Consider the following 19664-nt stretch of genomic DNA (forward strand, 5'->3'; position numbering starts at 1 on the left):
ACGCAGTGCATGGTCCCAGTTGCTGACTGAGGCTCAACTGCGACATGCAGTCATGTATGTAAAAGCTGTAGAGTGTATCCTACGACTACTGCTCTTCACTAGAAATGAACAGAGGTAAACTAAACAGGTTTAGTGCCCCAGGCGCAGCAAATTGTGGAATGTAGGACCATCCCACAGGTGTAAGCTGCAGGCTTTTCCCTATGCTTCTGCATCCTGAGACTCCTACCCTGGTGTTTTGCTAAGGCAGTTTACAGTATGTGAATTTTCCCTGTGGTTTGGCCTTGTTCTTTTAAACTTTTTTTTTTAAATGTTAGTTTAAACAGTCTCTCATTAAGGCTTCTGAGTGTGTGCTAAGGCTTGTCTTGGAAATGTGTATTCAGGTGGTTTGTAAGATTTGTATTATTTGCTTCTTTTGGAGCCATTCTGGTGTATTATGTAAATCCATAGCTAAGCATTTCCTGGGACCATTTATTGTGCAAATGCCTAGTTTGGCACATGTACAGTGCTGAGCAAAACCAATTGCTTCTGTCTCTCTAGTTCACAGAAGAAAGATCAGCCTGGAGATTTTTTGTTTCATTTGAGAGAAGAAAATTTTCTCATTTCATTGCCTATCAGAACAAGTTTCCTGCAAATGAGCTGGAAACTCCCAGAAGAGATAAAAGGTTAAAGGCAGAACAGCAGCCCCAAATTATGTGTAGAAATAAGTGACAGTCAACGTCAGACACAGGCATTTAAAAGTGGCAGCTGGATGCTCGATTGACTTCTATGGTCATTGCTTGCATTTAATAACATGCTCACAGAAAAATATGCATGGGACGATGGGCATTAACAAGCTGTTAGACTATTTTAGACAATGACCATTTCTGAAAAACTGCTTAATCCCTTGAACAATTATTTTTCAGGTAGGTTGGGTGACAAGCCCCAGATCTACCTGTTGCTTTGAGCCTCAATTCAGGCCTTTTTCTATGTACTGGCTGCACAAATTCACTCCCAGAGCTGAGGAAAGCAGGCATGGGGTACCTGACACCAGGAAATTCTCCATCCTTTCTTAGTTTCAAGGTTCAGTGTTCCCTGGCCAGGTTATTGCTTCCCTCCCCCTGCAAGCTCAGGAAGGGGCTGTGGGTTGTGGTTTGCCTCCGTTCCCTCCTGCAGGAAAGAGGTCTGAAAGGCGCTGTTGGGGGCACAGGCAGTGAGAAGGATGTGCGATTTACAGGCTTGCCCCCACCCCAAGACCTCCAAACTCCCTCCCTGGGGTTGCTGCCAGCCACACCTGAAAGGTCAGTAGAGGCACAGAGCTTCTTGCAGGCACTATCAGCTGGAGCTCACAGGTCTCAGCAGGGGTGCAATGAGCTGTTGGGGTCATGGCAGGAGCTGCCACCCTGCAGGCCATCTGAAGGAAGCCCCCAATTACTTGGAGCTGGACGTGGGCAGCACTGCCCCATCTCCCTCCTCCACGGTCCGGTGTCCGTGAGTCCTGTGTTACCTCAAGACAGCAAAGCCCTGAGACACATCACCATCACTTGAGTTTAAACGAAGCTGGAAAGAAATGTTTTGAGTTATACATTGTGGTGGAGCATCATGTTCTGCCACTGAACTGTGCTAGAGGAAGGGAATGTAAAAGCCCTTTCCACTTGATGGGGAAAGCCCCACTGGCCCTCATAGATGGTCTGATGCCAACAACCATGGGGCCATATGCAGCCCTAGACCTCCCATGTGAGCAGCACCCACAGCCCACAGCAGCTCACTCTGCCACACTCCCACAGCTGGGCTCAAGGCTAGAGCACAGCCCCACAACCCACTCTGCTTTTCATCTGGTGAGCCCCCCGCTCCAGCACCCTAGCACACAGAGGGACAGCACGGGACGGGGGAACCCCACCGAGGCATGCCAGGGAGGGGTGAAATCCTGACTGTGGTGGCCGTGAGGGGACATGCATGGTGTGGACCTTGGCTCATTGATGGGCTGGGAGCAGCATACCAGCGTGGCGTAGCTCAGCATGGTCCATGCGTGACCTGCTGCTTGAGTTTCCTGCTATGTAAGATTTGGAGACATGCTCTCAAATTGACCTGACCCTGAAGACAGGAGCAATCAATTAAAGAAAGTTTTCCCTGTGAAATCAGCTGTAAAAATGGTGCTTTTAGGACAGCCTGCGCTTGCTACCTTTTCCTTTCTAAGGACGGGGTGCTCCAAACTTGAGATTTTCTCACGGTAGCCAAGCATTTCTTCAGCTCTTCTCAGACACAGATCTGGTAAAGGAAAAACACCAAATTGTGATGAATCACTCACTAAACAGCTCAATGGTGCCCCATTACCAGCCATTACCATGGGCAGTATTAGTTAAACAGCCGCTTGAAACATGCCAGGCATTTTCCAGGTAAAAAAGGGACACTCCTTGCCTTCAAGTCCAAAAACCAGTGCTGTCACCAGGGCTGATGTTACCTGCCGAGCTGCAGTCTCCTGTTAGGTGGCGTATAGCGAGGGACCAAGGGATCAGACTCTACAGCCCTAGTTCAGTCCCCAGCGTGGACAGACCAGACGGGATGAGTAGAGGATGCGTCTGAGGAGCGACACAGCCGCTCCCCTGGCCTCGTCCTCTGGCTGATGGCCATGGGCTGTGGCGTCCCTCGGCAGGCAGCAGGGCAGGCGAGGAGCATCGGCACACCCAGGGCAGATCTCAGACCTCTGTCTTGCGGAAGCTGAGGAGGTGGTTGTGCGCTCCCAGCACTGAGACACAGATTTCCTGGGCTGCTCTGGGTGCACAGGAGGAAGGCTGGAGACAGGGGTTTACAGGTTTTGTTGCAGGAGCCTCGGACCAGCGGGGCAATAAAAGCCACCACAGGAATCCCCAGCACCTCTCTGCAAAATGCTGAGGCTGGCGGATTTACTTGCAGGATTTTGTGATCTGGGACACGCCACAGGAGCCTCCGTGCAACTGTTCTGCTGGCATGTGAACCTGCAGTGACTCAGGAAAAAGGCACTTGGGGGCTACCTTGAGAAGTAACAGGAGTTGGCTATAAAATAAACATGCAGTAAAAGCAAAGCCCCAGCTCTCCGAAGGTGCAGCCTACAGGCAGCCCTCATCCTGCCTCTTTCAAGCACCCAGGGACTTCATCTCTCTGTGTCCTAGCTTGCACATCTGTGAAATGGGTTTAATGAGCTCACCTTGTGCTTGCACTGCTTTGAAATCCGCCCACCTGTGAGGCTGATTTTGTCATGATCAGCACTGGCTCAAGGGGGAGCGAAGTGGAGCTGGAGTCATGATACTATTTTCTGGGAAACACATCATGTACATTCCTGGAGAGCATTTTTGAGGAATATTTTGGTTTTACTTGTGTCTCTAATTTGCACAGCAGTCTTCTACCTACCTCCACTTGTGAGCATAATGCATAAGGGATGCTGTGGCCATAACAGGAATAATTACAAAAAAATGTCTTAGTTGTTTGGGGTTTTTTTCACTAGGAAAAATTTAACTTGGTTTTAGTTCTTCCTTACCTCCTTTTAACATCCATGGCACCTCATCTGTCTTCTTTGCTTAAGCTTACTGCAACTGGCTTGCGAGTTCCCCCAGAAGACATGGCATGACATTTTAGTCCATGTCTCTTTTTTCATACATTGAACAGAAAATGTGTGACTGTTAACAGCACATCTGCAGATTATTTATCCATGCAGACCTAATTGGTGCAGGGATTAGCAAAACATATTTTGCATGCCAATCTGTAATCAAAAGGCCAGATTCACTGGCATGGTGGTGGCTTTGCTGTGCTCCAGGGAGGCGATGCTCACTCTACTGAAAATTAGGAGCAGTTTAGCCAAATTCAATTTGCAGGTACAGACCTTGCAAGGTCAAAGTAAGAAGCACAGTCCTCAAAGAAAAAATATCACCTGCTAGGAGCAATAGCAGATCCAAACCTGCTTCAGAGGAGAAGGCTTAGTATGAACGCAGTGACAATGAGAAAATTGTAACAAAAGTTAACAGTCTGGAAAGGAGAAATAACTGACTTGTGCAAAGTATTCCCTTAGGATGTGTATTCCTCCCAGAAATTTTCTGCTTTGATGCATCTTTCCCAAAGGTGTAATGGCAACTTCAATGGCTTACTGACCTTTCTGGCATAGGTTTGTTCTGCAGGGAGTATCAAGACACCAAACCCCCAGCCAGGGGAACACTGTGTGTGCTGTATCTGGTTCTTGTCTACCTTTCCTCTTCATAGGTGGGGTTTATTTGCAAAATGGGAACAAAAAGCATTTCTTCCAGTCTTCACAGAATTTTATACATTGATTTGCATGAGGTTCAAGGCAGTGGAGAAACATCTGGCCTACCTAGCAATGGTTAAAGACAAAACAGGCAGTGGAAGATGAATAGTGTTAAACATGTAACTGTGAACTCAGTGGAGAAAAAAAATGGAGCTTTACTGTTGTATTTTATTTGAAAGTTTTATTTGGCTGCAACACCTGCTTTCAGTATGATTAACTCTTACTTAGCATGCAATTTTGGGAGTAACTACTTCTGATTTACTTCACTGGTGATGCTCGGTTCCAGTGATGGAGGTATTTTGCTAGTCATCTTGTGCTGGAGACATGCCTAATGGGGCAGAGCTAATTTGCCATTTGCTGGGTTAATGAAGATACACACTAAAAAGATTATGAGGAAAAACAAGAACTTGTACATGAAAGATTAAGAAACCAGCAAACAATTTAGAGTAAAAATACAAACAGTAAGATCTCTGTCCCTTAGGCTTTTCTGTAGTATCTTTCATCCCAGCACAGTTCCTATAGTGCTATAGCAGCTACGTGCCATTCCCAGGTGACATTACACATTTCCATCAGGCCATGCTCAGTTGCCAGGGCACCCTGTGACAAGCAGCAGGGAACCAGAATCCCCGTTTGGGAGAAGGGGACCTGTGGTACATCCAGCCTGGCCGGTGCTGGTCAGGACTTGCTAACCCCTGCTCAGGAGCTGTTACTGCGGGGGCTGTGCCACAGCGGCAGCGAGGGAGGTTGAGTCATGCCGTGTGGTGCCAACTGCTTTATTTTATACCTACAAGCAGGTTTCCATCTGTCCCTACCGCTGTCCTTCTGTGCAGAGGATGACCTGAAAGCCACAGCCACTTCTGTCTGGGCATTATGGGCTTTATGCCCCCCATCCTCATTTGCATCCGGAGGAAGAGGAGAGCAGTCAGGCCGAGCATCTGCTCCCCCTTCTCACCTGCAGCATCCCGTTGCCCCACACACAGCAGAGGTACCTGCTGCAGCCGCCACCGCAGCAGTGCCCTGCAGCAAGCACGCCCGCTGTGTAACATCTCTCTGGAACCACTTCCCAAGGGCCGCATGTAATCAGGATGCAATTCTCTCAGTTTGCATGTAGACCTCCTCCCAGCAGTGTAATCCTGCCTTTTCTTTCAGTCATGAGCCTTCAGATTATCTGTGAACATGGATATGACACTTTGGAGTAGGAGCAAGCTTTTCTTTATTGCTGCTGTGACAAGACAGAATGTTTCCCTTCTAGTATCCTTCCTTTGACATTTCCATTCCACTCCTGCTGTTGCTGTGGCTAACACCTTGCATTTATTTTTTAAACGAACTACTGTGATTACAATGGAGTTCTACTATATTTTATCCTGGAAAAGAGAGAGCTGGGCTGCTGGCCCCAGCAGTCAAAGCTGGAAGGTGCTGGTGGTCTCCCTGCCAGAAGAGGTGTGTTTCCCCAGCAGCTCTTCCACCACCACTGCGCATTTGTCCACGAGGAGATACCCAGCGCCATCTCTCCATTGACCCGGAGGCAGCCAGCTTGCGCTGCTGTGAGCAGAGGACTCCGTCTGTGTCCTGCCCTGGGCAGGTAGACCTGCAAGAGTCTGACCTGTAAAACCTCAAGTAATTGACCCCAGCTCCCCATCTGTCCCTGGCTTTGAGAGACTTGGGCTCAGGCCTTACACGAGGGTCCACAGTGCCGAGTTGGGCTCCAAAGGGCAGTGAATGCTTTCAGACTGCCTTCTGAGTAGTGTGGTTTTTGTCTTTCTTACAAAGTAACATTTTCATTAGCAGATAAGTGTTAAAATACTGATAGGCAGGTTCTCCTGGCGCAGTCGGTAATGCCTGGGGCATCACAAGACACAAGCTCTGTTCCTGCAAAAGAGTATCCATAAAACATCAGGATGCTCATTGGTTACACTGCACCCTTGTGGGCAAAACTGAAATTACTGGACAGCACGAGCAACTGTGTCCAAAATATTCTATCAAAATATTTAAAGTTGAACCTTGGTATTTCTGGAATGGTTTCGTCCCCGGACTGTTTTGGGATTACAGTGTAGGTTATATCACAGTCCTGTCTTGCTTCCCATAACTATTTATCTACTGTTACTCACTGACAGCTCTCTGCATCAAACACTTTCTTGTACAGCTCCACAAACTGCATTATGACACCAAGGAAAAATCAGTTTCCTCAATAAGCAGTGACAAACCTGGAGAGACAATTAATTGTGAGGGGTTTATTGTACAACATGTAGTCATCCTGGTGCATGAAACATGCCACGTTTCCCCTAATGCTCCTCAGGCTTCACTGAAGATGCCAGGTCTAAGGCAGCCATCTAGCCCACCTGCTATCCCCACAAATAGCCCACGGTTCAGCAGTACACTCATTTTGGACGATGGTGCGCACTGTGCACATAGCAGCCTCCACAGCCCTGGGTGTCCTTGGGGAGAATCTCCCTTACCGTGTGCTGGATGAGGAACCTCTGCCATACAGAGGTCTCCTTTGGAAGCTGGAGCTGAAGCAATTCAGACTTGGTGAAACCAGCCAAAATAGCTAAAAGGGAGCTCTATTGTATAGGCAAGTGAGAGGAGACTCCCAAAGAGGGAAACGAGAGTGGATGCAGGCCGTGTGTTGACCACAGGCAGCATCTGTCTGTGCTGCGCGCATCCCTGGGCAGCTCTGCCCGGCACCGGCAGGCGGTGAGTCAGGCTGCCATTTCTGGTGCAGAGGGGCAGCTCATTCACTGATACAGAGAGGTAGTCAGCAGGTTTGGCAGGGAATAGGTGGCTGCCAGCAGGTAATTTCATAGAGGGCAAGGGACACTGATGTGTTGGCTATGACACTGAGGGATATGATGCAGAACCAGTGGTTCAAATGAACATGTTTGTGTACAGCAGCCAAAGCTGAGTCTTCACATCCAGAGATGGGCAAGTTCTACACCAGAGATGGGCAAGTTCTATGCAGCCATGACTCAGTATGAGAGACTGACAGTCGACAAAACCCAACACACACAAAAACACATTTCCTCTACCCTGCAGCCTTGTACCCACTGCAGTGGAGAGGGTGTAGACAGACGGAGAATTAGTGATCGGGTAAATCTGAAGAGGCTCAGAACATGGATGGGTTTCTTTAGGTAATCATCTGATACAGCACCATCATCTGAGATTGTGGATCAAAATCACACTTTCGTCAGACTCCACATAATGAGCCTTACATGCCCAGTCTCAGGGAACAAACAGCTTGAAATTCAAGGCAGCAGTGGAAACCACTTTGGCATTCATTCATTCATTATCAGAGGAAAATTTAATTTTGCTCAAATTTTGTCAAACCACCTCATTGAAGTACTTCAGGGCCTCAGAGGTTTTGCAGGTTTGAAAGCAAGCAAAGCCAGCACAGGCCACAGCACCACGGCTGACTGTCGCCTGCACACTTCAGCAGGCTGCACCCTCCGCCTTGCAGCCCGCGGCATTTCTTCTTTGCATTACTGAATTCCCGTGCAGCCAGCGCAGCCGGCAGCTCTGACCTCTGCTGCCCTGCAGAAGTGGGTTGCACGCAGGCTTCCCCACGCAGCACCTCCACAGGCGTGACTCCAGCCGTGACAGCAGGACCAGGCTGCACCATCACCTGCTGCCCCCTTTTGCCCACCAGCGCCTCTGGGACACAAATAAACCGCTGGCGTTTCCTCTTCCTGCACCAGGGCCTTACCTGCTCTGGCTGCATCCCGCTTGGGGGTTCACAGCATCCCCAGCCTTTGCTGTACATGGGAGCTCCTGACTCCACGCTGCTGCTCCAGCTGTCCCAGTATGTCCCTGGGTGCCACCATGCCACGTCCCGGTGCATGTTCTCGCCCCAGCGGGAGTGGGCAGCTCTCAGCCGCCTCCTCCTGCTCCTGCCCTGGCTGCTGCCGGGGAGCTTGAGCCAGGTCCCACCCCTTGGGTGGGAAAACCCCAAACCAGGCTCCCACGAAGCTCCTTCCAGGCCCTGCATAGCAGAACATAGATGGGCACTAGGGTCTCATGGCTGCAGCAGGAGCGGGGAGCAAGGGGCTCTGCTGCCCGCCCTGGCCCAACAGCATCCTGTTGCCCATAGGGGTGAAAGGAGGAGGATGGTCCCACACTGTATCAAGATGTCCACTGTGAAGGTGCTCATGCCAAGGGTGAAATTTCACCTCCTGGCTTCATCTCTCCCCTCGCTCTTTCATTGCTGTCCCTCCCGGGTGTGCAGCCTCCTCGTGTTCATACAGCTGTAGCAACAGATGCTGAAACTTGTTTTTCTCCTCCTCTTTAAGGTGTGTACCCCTTTTTCCTCAAAGGAAAAGAAGAGGAGCAGGAAAGAAAATAAACCTTTATATTTGCTGCAGACTGTGGCTGGCTAGTGTAATAATGCTGCCTTTCTCTCCTCATTTTAGGGAGTGCTGCCGATTTTTTGGAGACAATGGCTTGACTTTGAAGGTATTTTTTACCAAGGCAGCACCCTTTGGTGTTCTTTGGACACTCACAAACTACCTTTACTTACATGCAATAAAGAAAATAAACACTACGGATGTCTCCGTGTTGTTCTGCTGCAACAAAGCTTTTGTGTTCTTGCTTTCATGGATCGTTCTGAGGGACAGGTTCATGGGAGTGAGGGTAAGTGACTCCTTATCTCTGTCTCTCTTCCTCCCCTTCACCCTTCTGCCTTTCCTTTTCCCCTTCCCTCCCTCCAGCCGAGTTGAGCAGCACCCCAGGCAGACAGCCGAGAGGGTGCAGAAATCCTTGCAGAGCAGGGATGCATCCTTCCCTGCAGCCTGCCCAGGCACCCAGGAGCACCCAGAACCCCCGTCTCCCCCAGCCTGCTGCCTTTGCACATTTTCTTTCAGAAAAGAAGTAACTTGCCCCAGAGTGTGGCATGAAGGACAGCTGCTATCTCCATGTTGTCATGGATGTGCCAGCCTTTGCCTCCCCCTTCAGAGTTACAATTCCCAGGCTGTAGCACCAGACCTAGTTGTTTCTAACTGCACGTTCCTGCACGCCCCGGCTGCAGGCAATACATTTCTGGTCCTAACCTGTGAGTTTAATGAGGCCCTCGCATTTCTCATATGCAACAGCAAGCTTGCAGGGCAGCACGGTTATCCTTTGCACCCATGTCAGTCAGCAGCAGCTGGTGGAGGATCAGTATAATGCTGGTGCATGGGGACTTGTGTCTGGCCAGCAGCTACAGGCAGGGGGCCGGGCAGCGTGGCCGGCAGCTGGGCAGCAAGCCCCCCTCCCTCAGGGCTCCTCTCCTGGTGGCATCCCAAACATTTGCTTACACCCTTAGTGCTATACCCCATGTGAACGCCCGCTCCACAGTGGCAACAGAGCTGTTTGTGGTGGAGAGGAGCTTATTGGAAACCCCTGCAGCTCCCTGCTGACCCTGCTGTCATTTTGGTGACCCTGGGCATGCAGTGAGTGTCCCCTGGCAGCAGAGCTGGACGGGTGGGTAACCCACCACCCTGAGGCCAAGGGGGTCCTGCCAGGGTCAGGAGTAACTGCAAGAAAAAGGCACTAGTGGGTCCCCCCTGCTTCACTGCACCAGCAAGAACTTATTAATAGCAATAACAGTAATGATACGTATTTTCTGCCCACCATTTGAGGAGCTCTTTGCTCACCCACCTGGGCAATGCTTTCAGTGCCCAGAAGAGATTGTTAGCCCTCGCTGCATGGAGCAACTGAGAGTTAACTTTTCGGGAAGCGTTCCTCTGGCAGGAGTGCTTGGCCAGCCTTGCAGTGGTGGCAGCCAAGAGGCTGCTCAGGGAATCGTTGCAAAATGTACCTGCCAAAAACCCAGCCTGGCCAGCTGGTGTCTGTGCTTGCCCACCCACCTGCCCAGGTAGCCGTATCCTGAAAATAAATTAACTGAGATTTTTGAGTACACAAGCAAGGGTATCCTGAAATGATCCTGGAGGCAGGAAGTGTTGCTGTTATCATAGCTGGACATGCTGGGCATTTTGATAAAGGTACAAAAAAAAAAAAAAGGCATATTTTTGTGGTCTTCAGCTACCTTGTGCACTGTCAGCTGTGGTGCTGGTGGGATGCCAGGAGAGGAGGTGTATAGAGGGCTGACCACTGGTCTCCTGCATGTGCAGCTTGCTCCTTGGTATGTGTGTGCCATCTCTCACTGCCTGATATGGCTGTGGCCTGAGGGGAAAGAAGGCAACCTGTGTGTAGGGATACCCACACCAGCATGCACGTGCTGGAGCTCTCCCAGATGCTGTGTGTGAAGAGCCAGGATGGTCAGGGGCTCTCCAGCGGCTTCCCAGCCAGGTTAGGTCTCGTGCCATGGCAGGTGACATGTGCTGGGGGACAAATCCTGCTCTGTATCTCCCGCTTCCCAAAGGTGCAGAGGGAGTGGAGGGAGCAGGGAAGCAGACCCAAGTGGTGGTCTCAGCCATGTCCAGCTGTCCTTCGTTTCTTACCAGCGTTGCCTGATGAAAGGCTGACTTGCTCAAAACCCAGCAGCAACAGAGACCCAAAGCAGGGGCCACAGTGATGGAAGCCATGTGGTGCTCCTGCCATGTGTCCCAGCCCCTCACCATCACACGTGGCACTAAGAAGGGGTCACAGGGGTTGCTTCCTGAGAAGCCACCTCTGTGGCCAAGGAGGAACATGGCCATCTCTCACCCTTGTGACGGGCCAGCCAGGGGTCTGGGCGCAGGGGGAAGGGGCTTGCAGGAGGACTGGGCTATTCACTCTTGGGCAGATGTGGCATTCTGACCAGTGACAAGGTGTATGTGAGGAGGTGCTTGTCCTTAGAGCCTGGCAGGGCATGGGGCAGAACAGCAGTCCTGCCACCCAGCTTCATGCCACCTGTCCTGCCACCCCAGCAGTCCTGCCACCCCAGCCAATGCTGGGGATGCTTCTGTCTCCAGAGGGATGTAGTATGGAGTGTCCTGGTGAGATGCATTTTTTTGCCGCTTATCTCCCTTTTCTGTACAGCCCATGTGAAAAATGGCAGACATGGAGGATGGCACTGCCTGGTATGCTGGGGGTAGCCTCAGGATGAACCCCAAAGCAAAGCCTTCTTCCCAGGACTGGCAACCAGGAGAAGGGACAGCTGCTGGGGCTTCTCCAGGAGCAACATAGGGACTGTGAGCCAGCACACAGCCCAGCCCCAAAACTCATGGTCCCTCGGGACAACGCTGTGTCAGATCTGCTGAGCCTTTTAGAAGCACCATGTGAGAGGGTGTTTGGCCAACAAGGCTGCAGAGGGGACGATGCCTTGCCCTGCAACGGGCGGGAGCCCTCCCACGTTCCCACTCCATCCCCCTGGCAGCGCAGCAGGATGGATAGTGATACAGCATTTGGGTGTCCCTCTTCATACCTGCTGCAGGAGAGGCTAGGTAAGAAAGGCAGCATCTCAGTGGAGTTTAAGCACATGCAAGTATCTTACTTGACCTTCAGAAGTGCAACTAGTAGCTCTACAAGCACTTAAATCACAATTTGGCTGGAATTTAAGTGTAAGAGCAAGCTACAAAATCCCATCCTTGCCACCCAGGCACTTGTAAGTGCCTACATCTCCTGTGATGAAGTTGCATTTCTCCTGCTTTCCCTATACTGTGTCCCAAGCAACAGTCCAACTGGGCTGCGAGCTGTCATATCGCTTTCAGAGAAGACACACAAGCTGTGAGTGCCCGAAGCATTGCCTCTGCAAGCCCTGCAGTGCTCGGGCATTTGTAAGCAACTGCAGGCTGGTAGCCATGGCATGGCGTGGTGCAAGCAGCCTGTCACTGCTGCTAATGGCATGCTTGATAGACAGGCTGAAAGGCTTCCAGAGAAAGTGTATGTGACCCACCTGATATGTCAACAGACGAGGCCAAGATTCACCTAACATCCATGACATGCTTGACAGAAGAGGCAAGGACTTCTGCCCCAGCAAAACTGTTTGCAGACTGTATTTATTTGCTTTGATCTTGGACTTTGGTGTTTCCCTCCATGCTACAGTAAATAAAACAGTTCAAGATGCAAGAGAACCATCACTTGCAAGTACCTCCTACATATGTAACATATAGAGAAGCACACCTGCCAGTGGGACTTGGAAATAAGTATACTATCAAATCCCAAATCATAGTATTCCTTTTCAACCAAGCAGAGACTCAGCATCCCAGGAGGTCTCTGAAGTCAGCCAGCCCCTGACTGCCCCTCAGACAGGCTCCTTTCACCAACACATGTGGAGGTACTGGCTGGTCGCCACAGCCCAGCCTGTGGCTGTGGTCTCCTCCAGCCCTCCAGTGAATGCTCAACAAGCCCCACACATCTCAGACAGGAGATGGCCATGCCTGGAGCAGATAATATGCTGCTACTTTTTGTCACCTGGGCTGGAGCACAGGGGATGGAAAGGCCTGGAGTTGCCCTTGTCTTTCAGATAAGCCTCAGCCATGCATCTTGCAGCTCTACCAAGAGCCGTACTGAGTCAGAGCAAAGGCACATCTGCCCCAGGAGCCTGGCTCCAGCAGCTGCCAGCAGTGGACACCTAGAAAAATCATCTAAACAGGAAAAGCCTATAACGGTATTTCCTCATGAGACGTTCCAGCCTCCAGCAATTTGAGGCTCAAGGATTTCCTGAAATGGAAGTGACATTCCTATAGTTAATAGTCCTTGATGGATCTTTTTCTTCCATGAGTTTATCCTTGTAACATTTTCGAATCCACAGTGTGCAACAGCAAAGCTTTCCTTGGCTGAGTTATGTTTTAGGTGAAGACAAATCTCTTTTTGTTTGTTCTACACCTGCCCCATGCTAGTCTCATTCAATGAGCTTTTTTCTTGTGCCTCTGAAGCCACACAGAGCGTCTGAATTTTTATTTGACAAGCACCAGCATGGTGACATGAGAGAACTGCTCAGGGCTGCTGAGCTCCTTCAGTCCTGCCTTTCTGAAATTCCCACATTGCTGTAGACTCATCCATCAGGTTTTTTTCTCTCCTTGCCTTAAAAAGAAGCCTGTCCAGGACCATAAGGCCCAGTTCCACCACCATCAAGCTTCGCTTTAGAAATGATGCCCCACAGCTACGCACGTAGAGAGCTGATGCTGACAGAGCTGCAAGCCAAAATGTTTTATCTGAACCTCTCCAAATTTGCAGTGGGCACACCCAGCCTTTGCAGCTTGCACCCATCTCCACTCTGATCAACTCATAAATCAGCATTGTCAGAACCTGCTGCCCCTCAGCTGGGCTGTGCAAGGAGCTGAGCAGGTGGGGGAAATCCTGCCCCTCCATAGCCTGCTGAAGCTGTGCTTATGCAGCATCTTGAACAGCAGTACACCAGTTTCTAGACTGAAGCCCCTTCTTGTGGAGATGCTATTAGCAGCTGTATTTTCCAGGCAGCATCAGCTCCTGTGATACGGGCTTTTTTCTACCCTTACACCATCCTGCCATTCTACAGCAATACCTTTGGGGAAATTGATGCCCTTCTGTTTGCAAATCTGGGGCATTTTTCTATTAGGGGAAACTGGAGGTGTTGATTTTGGCATGCAGAAGGAATCTGCTGGGTGATTTTCTGTGGAAGCTTTATAGATGCCTTCTGGCGCCACCCCAGCTCAACCCTGGGAAGAAGCTACTGATGCTGGGATGGGGACCTGCAGCTGGTAAAGGGGTCCCCCTCACCCCAGCTTGCTCATCAGGCAGCAGCAGAGCTTGGCACACAGGCTTTCCCCTGCATCTTTACAGCAGCCTCAGCATCTCTGGTGGTGAACAGGAAAGGTAAGAGGAGGCCATTGCTCTTGGATGTGTAGGCAGCTGCAGCCTATGGATGGGGCTTAAAACCCCAGTCTGGCCCTGGGAGAGGGGACAGCTGGCTGGCAGTAACCCAGCTGTGGGTCAGAATAAACTCATTTATCCCAGTCATCTTAGCAGCATCATCGCAACTGTGCAGCCAAAGGGGATATGGTCTAAGCAGGGTGTCCCTCACACTACTGCAGAGCCAGGAAGCACAGAGCATGCAGAAAGGCCTTTTGACCCCAGAATAACCACCTGGGGAGGCTTGAGGCATCTGGCAGGACAGTCCCAGAGAAGCCAGGGGTCTCTTGCTGCCTGTCCCTTTCCTTGGTGAATGCTACCTTCCTTTGGACAACTCCCATCCCCTCAGGCATTGCTGTGGGCCTGGCTGGCTGACTGAGCCTCCCTCTACTCTCTGAAATGGCACATCTGAACTGGAAAGTAGTTGCTTGAGTTTTATTTCCCTGTTTATTTCAAAAACCTTTTTCCTCCAAAACCTCCTCAGGACTTGGATCCTTTTCTGCAAGCACCAGGGAATTATTACTTGTGTATTGCTGTCATGCTCAGGCTGCAGGGACTGGCTGATGGGGAGGCTCAGTGACAGAGATTAAATCCCCCCTTCAGCTCTATCCAAGACACGGGACCCTGTGGTCTGTCCTGCTGCACACCGCCCAAGGCAGCTGCTCCTGCTCAGCTTCTCTGCAGCCAGGGAAGCCAGAGGAGAGGCAGCATCAGCCCTGCAGGTACCAGCCTGGGCTTGTCACTCATTTTCTATGTACAGAGGGGAGCAGATGATGCAGAAGTACTGCCCATTTAAAGCTGCTCTCGTGTTTTTCCAGGTTGGGGGTTATCCAGTAACACTTGCTTGCTTTCTTTGTCTCCAACCAGATCGTGGCTGCTATATTTGCTATTGCAGGGATAGTTATGATGACGTATGCTGATGGGTTTCACAGCCACTCTGTTATTGGGATAGCCCTGGTGGTGGGCTCTGCCTCCATGTCTGCTCTCTACAAGGTAAGCACACCTGGGTCTTCATCCCCAGAAGGATGCCAATCACCCCCATCGCTCACTCCTCATCTGTCTCACGGGGAGACCTTATAGCAGCCTTCTAGTAACTAAAGGGGACCTAAAAGAAAGCTGGAGAGGGACTTTGCAGGGGCAGGTAGTGATAGGACAAGGGGTAATGGCTTTAAACTGAAAGAGGGTAGATTTAGATCCAATATAAGGAATAAATTCTTCACCCTAAGGGTGGTGAGGCACTGGAACAGGCTGCCCAGAGAAGCTGTGGATGCCCCATCCCTGGCAGTGTTCAAGGCCAGGCTGGATGGGGCTTTGAGCAACCTGGTCTAGTGGAAGGTGGCCCTGCCCATGGCAGGCAGAGTGGAACTTCTTTAAGGTCCCTTCTAACCCAAACCATTCTGTGATTCTGTGACAGGCAGGCAGCGTGGACTGTGCTTGCTCACTACCGCAGCACTCCCCGAGTGGCAGCTCAAGGCCTGGACCAGGGATGTCTCATGCAGAGAGAACACACATGTTGCTTCTTCTCTTCCCCCTGCTCTTCTCCAACAAGTGTTATGGTTTTAATGTCAAATTTTCCAGAGACGTTCCTGAAGGGAGCGGGCAGAGAAATGGGTCTATGCTAGGGTGAGCGACCTTCGCTTTTGGGAGATGCATGGCCAAAGGTTCAGTTCCCTTCCTGCATGGTCTCATTTGGCAGCTGCCCTGCCTGTGCTCTGGGGGAGTGCCAGGAGGGACAAGGCTGGGGCACACAAGCTGCTCTCCACAGCATCTGAGCAGCCATCTCAAGTGTCCAGCAAGCATCACCACATAGGTGCTGACAGACGCCGATTGATGCCCAGCCCCTCAGCCCCAGGCACGGGTCGGTGGGCCAGGACCCCAGGAGCCACTGGAGCCAGGAGAGCAGCCCTCCAGCAGAGCGGTGCAACAGACTTAAACCCATGTGTTTTCCTTTTGCAGGTTTTATTCAAACTACTTTTGGGCAGTGCAAAATTTGGAGAAGCTGCCTTATTCCTGTCTGTGTTAGCTGTCTTCAATGTCCTCTTCGTCACCTGTATTCCTGTCATCCTTTACTTTACCAAAGTGGAGTACTGGAGCTCTTTCGACATTGTTCCTTGGGGAAACCTGTGTGGATTTTCAATTCTCTTATTGAGTGAGTAGACAGGGGGCTCCTGCACTGCTTGGGGTGGAGGCGGGTGCCAGAAACTAGACGCTGGTGGAAGCTGCAGACCTCTGACATACTGGAGCTGTTTTCCCTTCTTCTCAACCTGTTCCTCAGTGGCAGTGTAGACCCCACTTCCGCTTTATTACCAAGCCAAAAGATTGTGACCCTCATTAGAAGGTGCTGTGGAACCAAACTGTAAAGCTTGTCCTAATTCCTACTTGTGAACTCTGCTTCACAGAGACAAGTGACACTTGCCCAGACTGTGATGGGCAGGAGCCCTTTCGAAATTGTGGCGTTGCATAGTGCTGATGGGAATTTGGTAGGTGGCACTCCTCTCTTCTGCTGCCACAGCTATGCCACCAAGGGAACCCAGCTTGGGAGGGATGCTAAATCCAAGCCTTAACGATTCACAGTCGTCAGAAATGTGATGCTGTTCCTTGTTAAACTAGATGTGTTGACTGTGCTGCTACAGTTGGTCCCTAAACTGGATGACAGCATCATGTCTCCTTAAACTTTCTTTTGATTTCTACTGGAAATAGCCCTTCTCCATCTCCATCTTGAGTCTCAGCTCCTTTTAGCCTGCACAGTCACAATGCATGACTCTGGAAGTACCTCCAATTTACTTATCAGTGGACTCAAAGGAAGATTTCTGTAAGGAAGTAGTGCAGAACTTCGCAAGTGGTCACTGGGGTGTACAATGTACAGGTACTACCAGACAGTCAGAGCCCCAGCTGCTGACAGGTTTGGTATTTTTGCTAAAATTAATCACCTTAAAACAAAGGTGAATTTGGTCCAAAGCAATTATTAATTTGTCATAAGGCACTCCATGAACAGTGTATGGTATTACAACGGAATGATATTATAATCACTCAGTTGTAATGATATTATAATGATATTATAATTTCATTGTATGAGATTATATTTGGCAAGTTCCTGTCTGGAAGAGGGTTAGCTTTACAGCATCTTCCACCTGCAGCTGAAGGCAGCTTTTCTACAAAAAAAAGTATCCAGCCAGAAGCGACTGTTTGGCTGAAATCTCCGAGATGAAAAGCATTTGGTCTTTCAGCAGGGCAAAGTGGATTGGTATGGAAAGTGGGAATCACTGCACATTACACTGAGAGACAGGTTGTACCCACCTGATCCTGCCACTGCACTCCAGTGGGACATGGAATTCCCTGGGAACAGCAATGTCTCAGGCAGACAGACATGCAGCAGACAGATGTCTGTCCACAGGTATCTTCCAAGAATAACAACAAAAGTTAATATGCCTTCTGTATGAACAACATACAGAGGGAGTAATAAAGCATAAATGTTTCAGGTAGCATTCCCTCTGCCTCGTTTTACTGTAGTAAAAAGTGTTTTTCTTTCCTTCTTCAGCATTCAATATTCTACTAAATTTTGGGATTGCTATTACCTACCCCACCTTGATTTCTCTTGGAATTGTACTGAGTGTCCCAGTGAATGCAGGTAAGAATTTCTGGCTTTTGTGTCTTAATGAATACATTAAACCTGTGGCCTTTCAAATATACAAGGATAAAAGCAAATAGCTTTATTAAACATATTCTACACCTTCTCTCAAAGACTTATGAAGATGACACTGATTAAAGATGTATACTTCATGTGTTAAGTATGCGTTGTATAGTAGTACGTGAATATTCATAGTCTCTTGAATTTTTTTTCAAATTGCTGTCCCAAGAAGCCTGCATATTGAAAAACAAACTAGATTTGGAGTAGTCTGTCTCTGGGCTGGAGTGAAAACTCATGGATAAGCAGAAATCAATTCTTAATGATTGCTTCAAAGCAGACTTAACACTAAATTGAAACAAATAAAAGCACTTACCTTTTAGAGCAAATATGTAATTCTGCCTGCTTTGGTAAATAACATCGTAGGTGTTTATTAAGAACACTGGACAATTCAGTTGTGGGCATGGCCTGGTACATCGTCAGTTTTCTGAACTTTAGTGAAGGCCAAGAGACTGCAGAGCCCGAGAGGGCTGGGCAGGGGAGCACAGGGGCAAACCTGGCCCAAACCGGAGCCACCTCTCCCAAACCAAGCTCCTAAAACCCAGCATGCTGAACTGGTGCCACGGTGCAGGTGGCAGCTCCCAGGTTTGTGCTGACCACAGACATGCAGAGCCGGGCACCACGGGCTGCCCCAGCAGGCTTTGTTATGGAATGGAGTGACCCCTGCAGAGTGCGTGCAGGGCTCATGGTGCGCTGGGTTTCTTACTCAGCGGGGCAGTCAGGGTGAGACAAAAAATTTGCACGAAAGAGCTGCTGTGCAGGGGAAGGGAAATGCCCCTTTCTCTGCATACTCAGACCTTAGCGGGAGTTCCTGTGCTGTCAGTAAGCAAGGGAGACCGTGCTGCTGCAGACAACAACTGCAGCTCCAGGCATCATCCCCTTTGCACCCCGAGCCCCCAGGCGAGCTCTGCCCGCTCTGAAGGGGGCTGTACTCTGCTGTGTGCTGAACCAGCAGGAAGGGTTGTCTCCCTGCCACCATCTCCTCCATGGTCATGTTCCCCTGCCCCAGCCAGTCTCCAGAGCCAGGGAGGTGACGGGGAGGGAAGGGGATACTACTCTAATGCTTTGTCCCATGCAATAACACCCGTTCAATGTCCCACACAGTTGTCGATCACTACACAAGTGAAATTGTCTTCAACAGTGTCCGAGTAATCGCCATCATCATTATTGGCCTGGGCTTCCTCCTGTTGCTCTTGCCCGAGGAATGGGACGTCTGGGTAATAAAGCTCCTCACGCGTCTCAAAGTCCGGAAGAAGGAAGAAATCCCCGAAGGGAATGGAGACATTGCTTCAGGACTGCCTAACAAAAGCCGGAGAACTCGCCCTTCCATGTCATCCTTTGCTCATTAAACGCTCTTTTTACCAAAACTTTGTGGTTAACCTTATATATGATGACGCAAAGGTCTTTTCTTGGGAAGAAGCACACCTGTCCAACATGGTGTACATACCTGTACAGTTTTGATATGATCACCATCTAAGGCATTGAGTCTTGGCATGTCCAGTTTGCTTGTACTTTTTTCACATCAGACCTTTCACTTAAGTAGTACACTGAAAAACAACTGCAAACCAAGAACCTCTCTTCTCTTTTTAAATGAATGTAATATATATAGTCAAAATATATTTGCATAGGTTATTTTAAAGAATGATTTTCATGAAAAGCAGGGCAGACATTTTGAGCATTAGGTACCGAATGATGCATTGCACACTGTGATTTAAAAGAAACAAATGCTATGCTACATCACACGTTTATTTTTGACCAGAGCTGTACTCTGAAAGTTTTCAAGGAACCAAAAGGGAATCTTTTCAGGGACGGGAAGAATAGAGGCAAGGAGGTTTGGAAATCACTCTATGTAGATGAGCACATGTTGCGCTGCAACCAGGAGAAAATTCAAGCGCTAAAAATGCTTGCACTAAAGCACTAGCGAGAAAGCAGTTTAGAGCCCAAATCTCCTTATTCTGCACATGACTGTAGTCCACATTTAAAATC

General features: G+C 49.7%; 1 protein-coding gene across 2 annotated transcripts in view; it reads left to right on the forward strand.

Moving 5' to 3' along the window:
* SLC35F3 (solute carrier family 35 member F3) overlaps positions 1-19027 on the forward strand; it is a 178874-nt gene extending 159847 nt beyond the window's left edge. For both annotated transcript variants that reach the window (XM_065631981.1, XM_065631982.1), the window contains 5 exons: positions 8653-8872; positions 14861-14986; positions 15950-16142; positions 17532-17621; positions 18783-19027. In XM_065631981.1, the coding sequence (XP_065488053.1) occupies positions 8653-8872; positions 14861-14986; positions 15950-16142; positions 17532-17621; positions 18783-19027 (874 nt within the window). The remainder of the gene's footprint in view (positions 1-8652; positions 8873-14860; positions 14987-15949; positions 16143-17531; positions 17622-18782) is intronic.
* The last annotated feature ends 637 nt before the right edge of the window (positions 19028-19664 follow it).

Source organism: Caloenas nicobarica, chromosome 3 (assembly GCF_036013445.1).
Source record: "Caloenas nicobarica isolate bCalNic1 chromosome 3, bCalNic1.hap1, whole genome shotgun sequence".
NCBI lineage: Eukaryota > Metazoa > Chordata > Aves > Columbiformes > Columbidae > Caloenas > Caloenas nicobarica.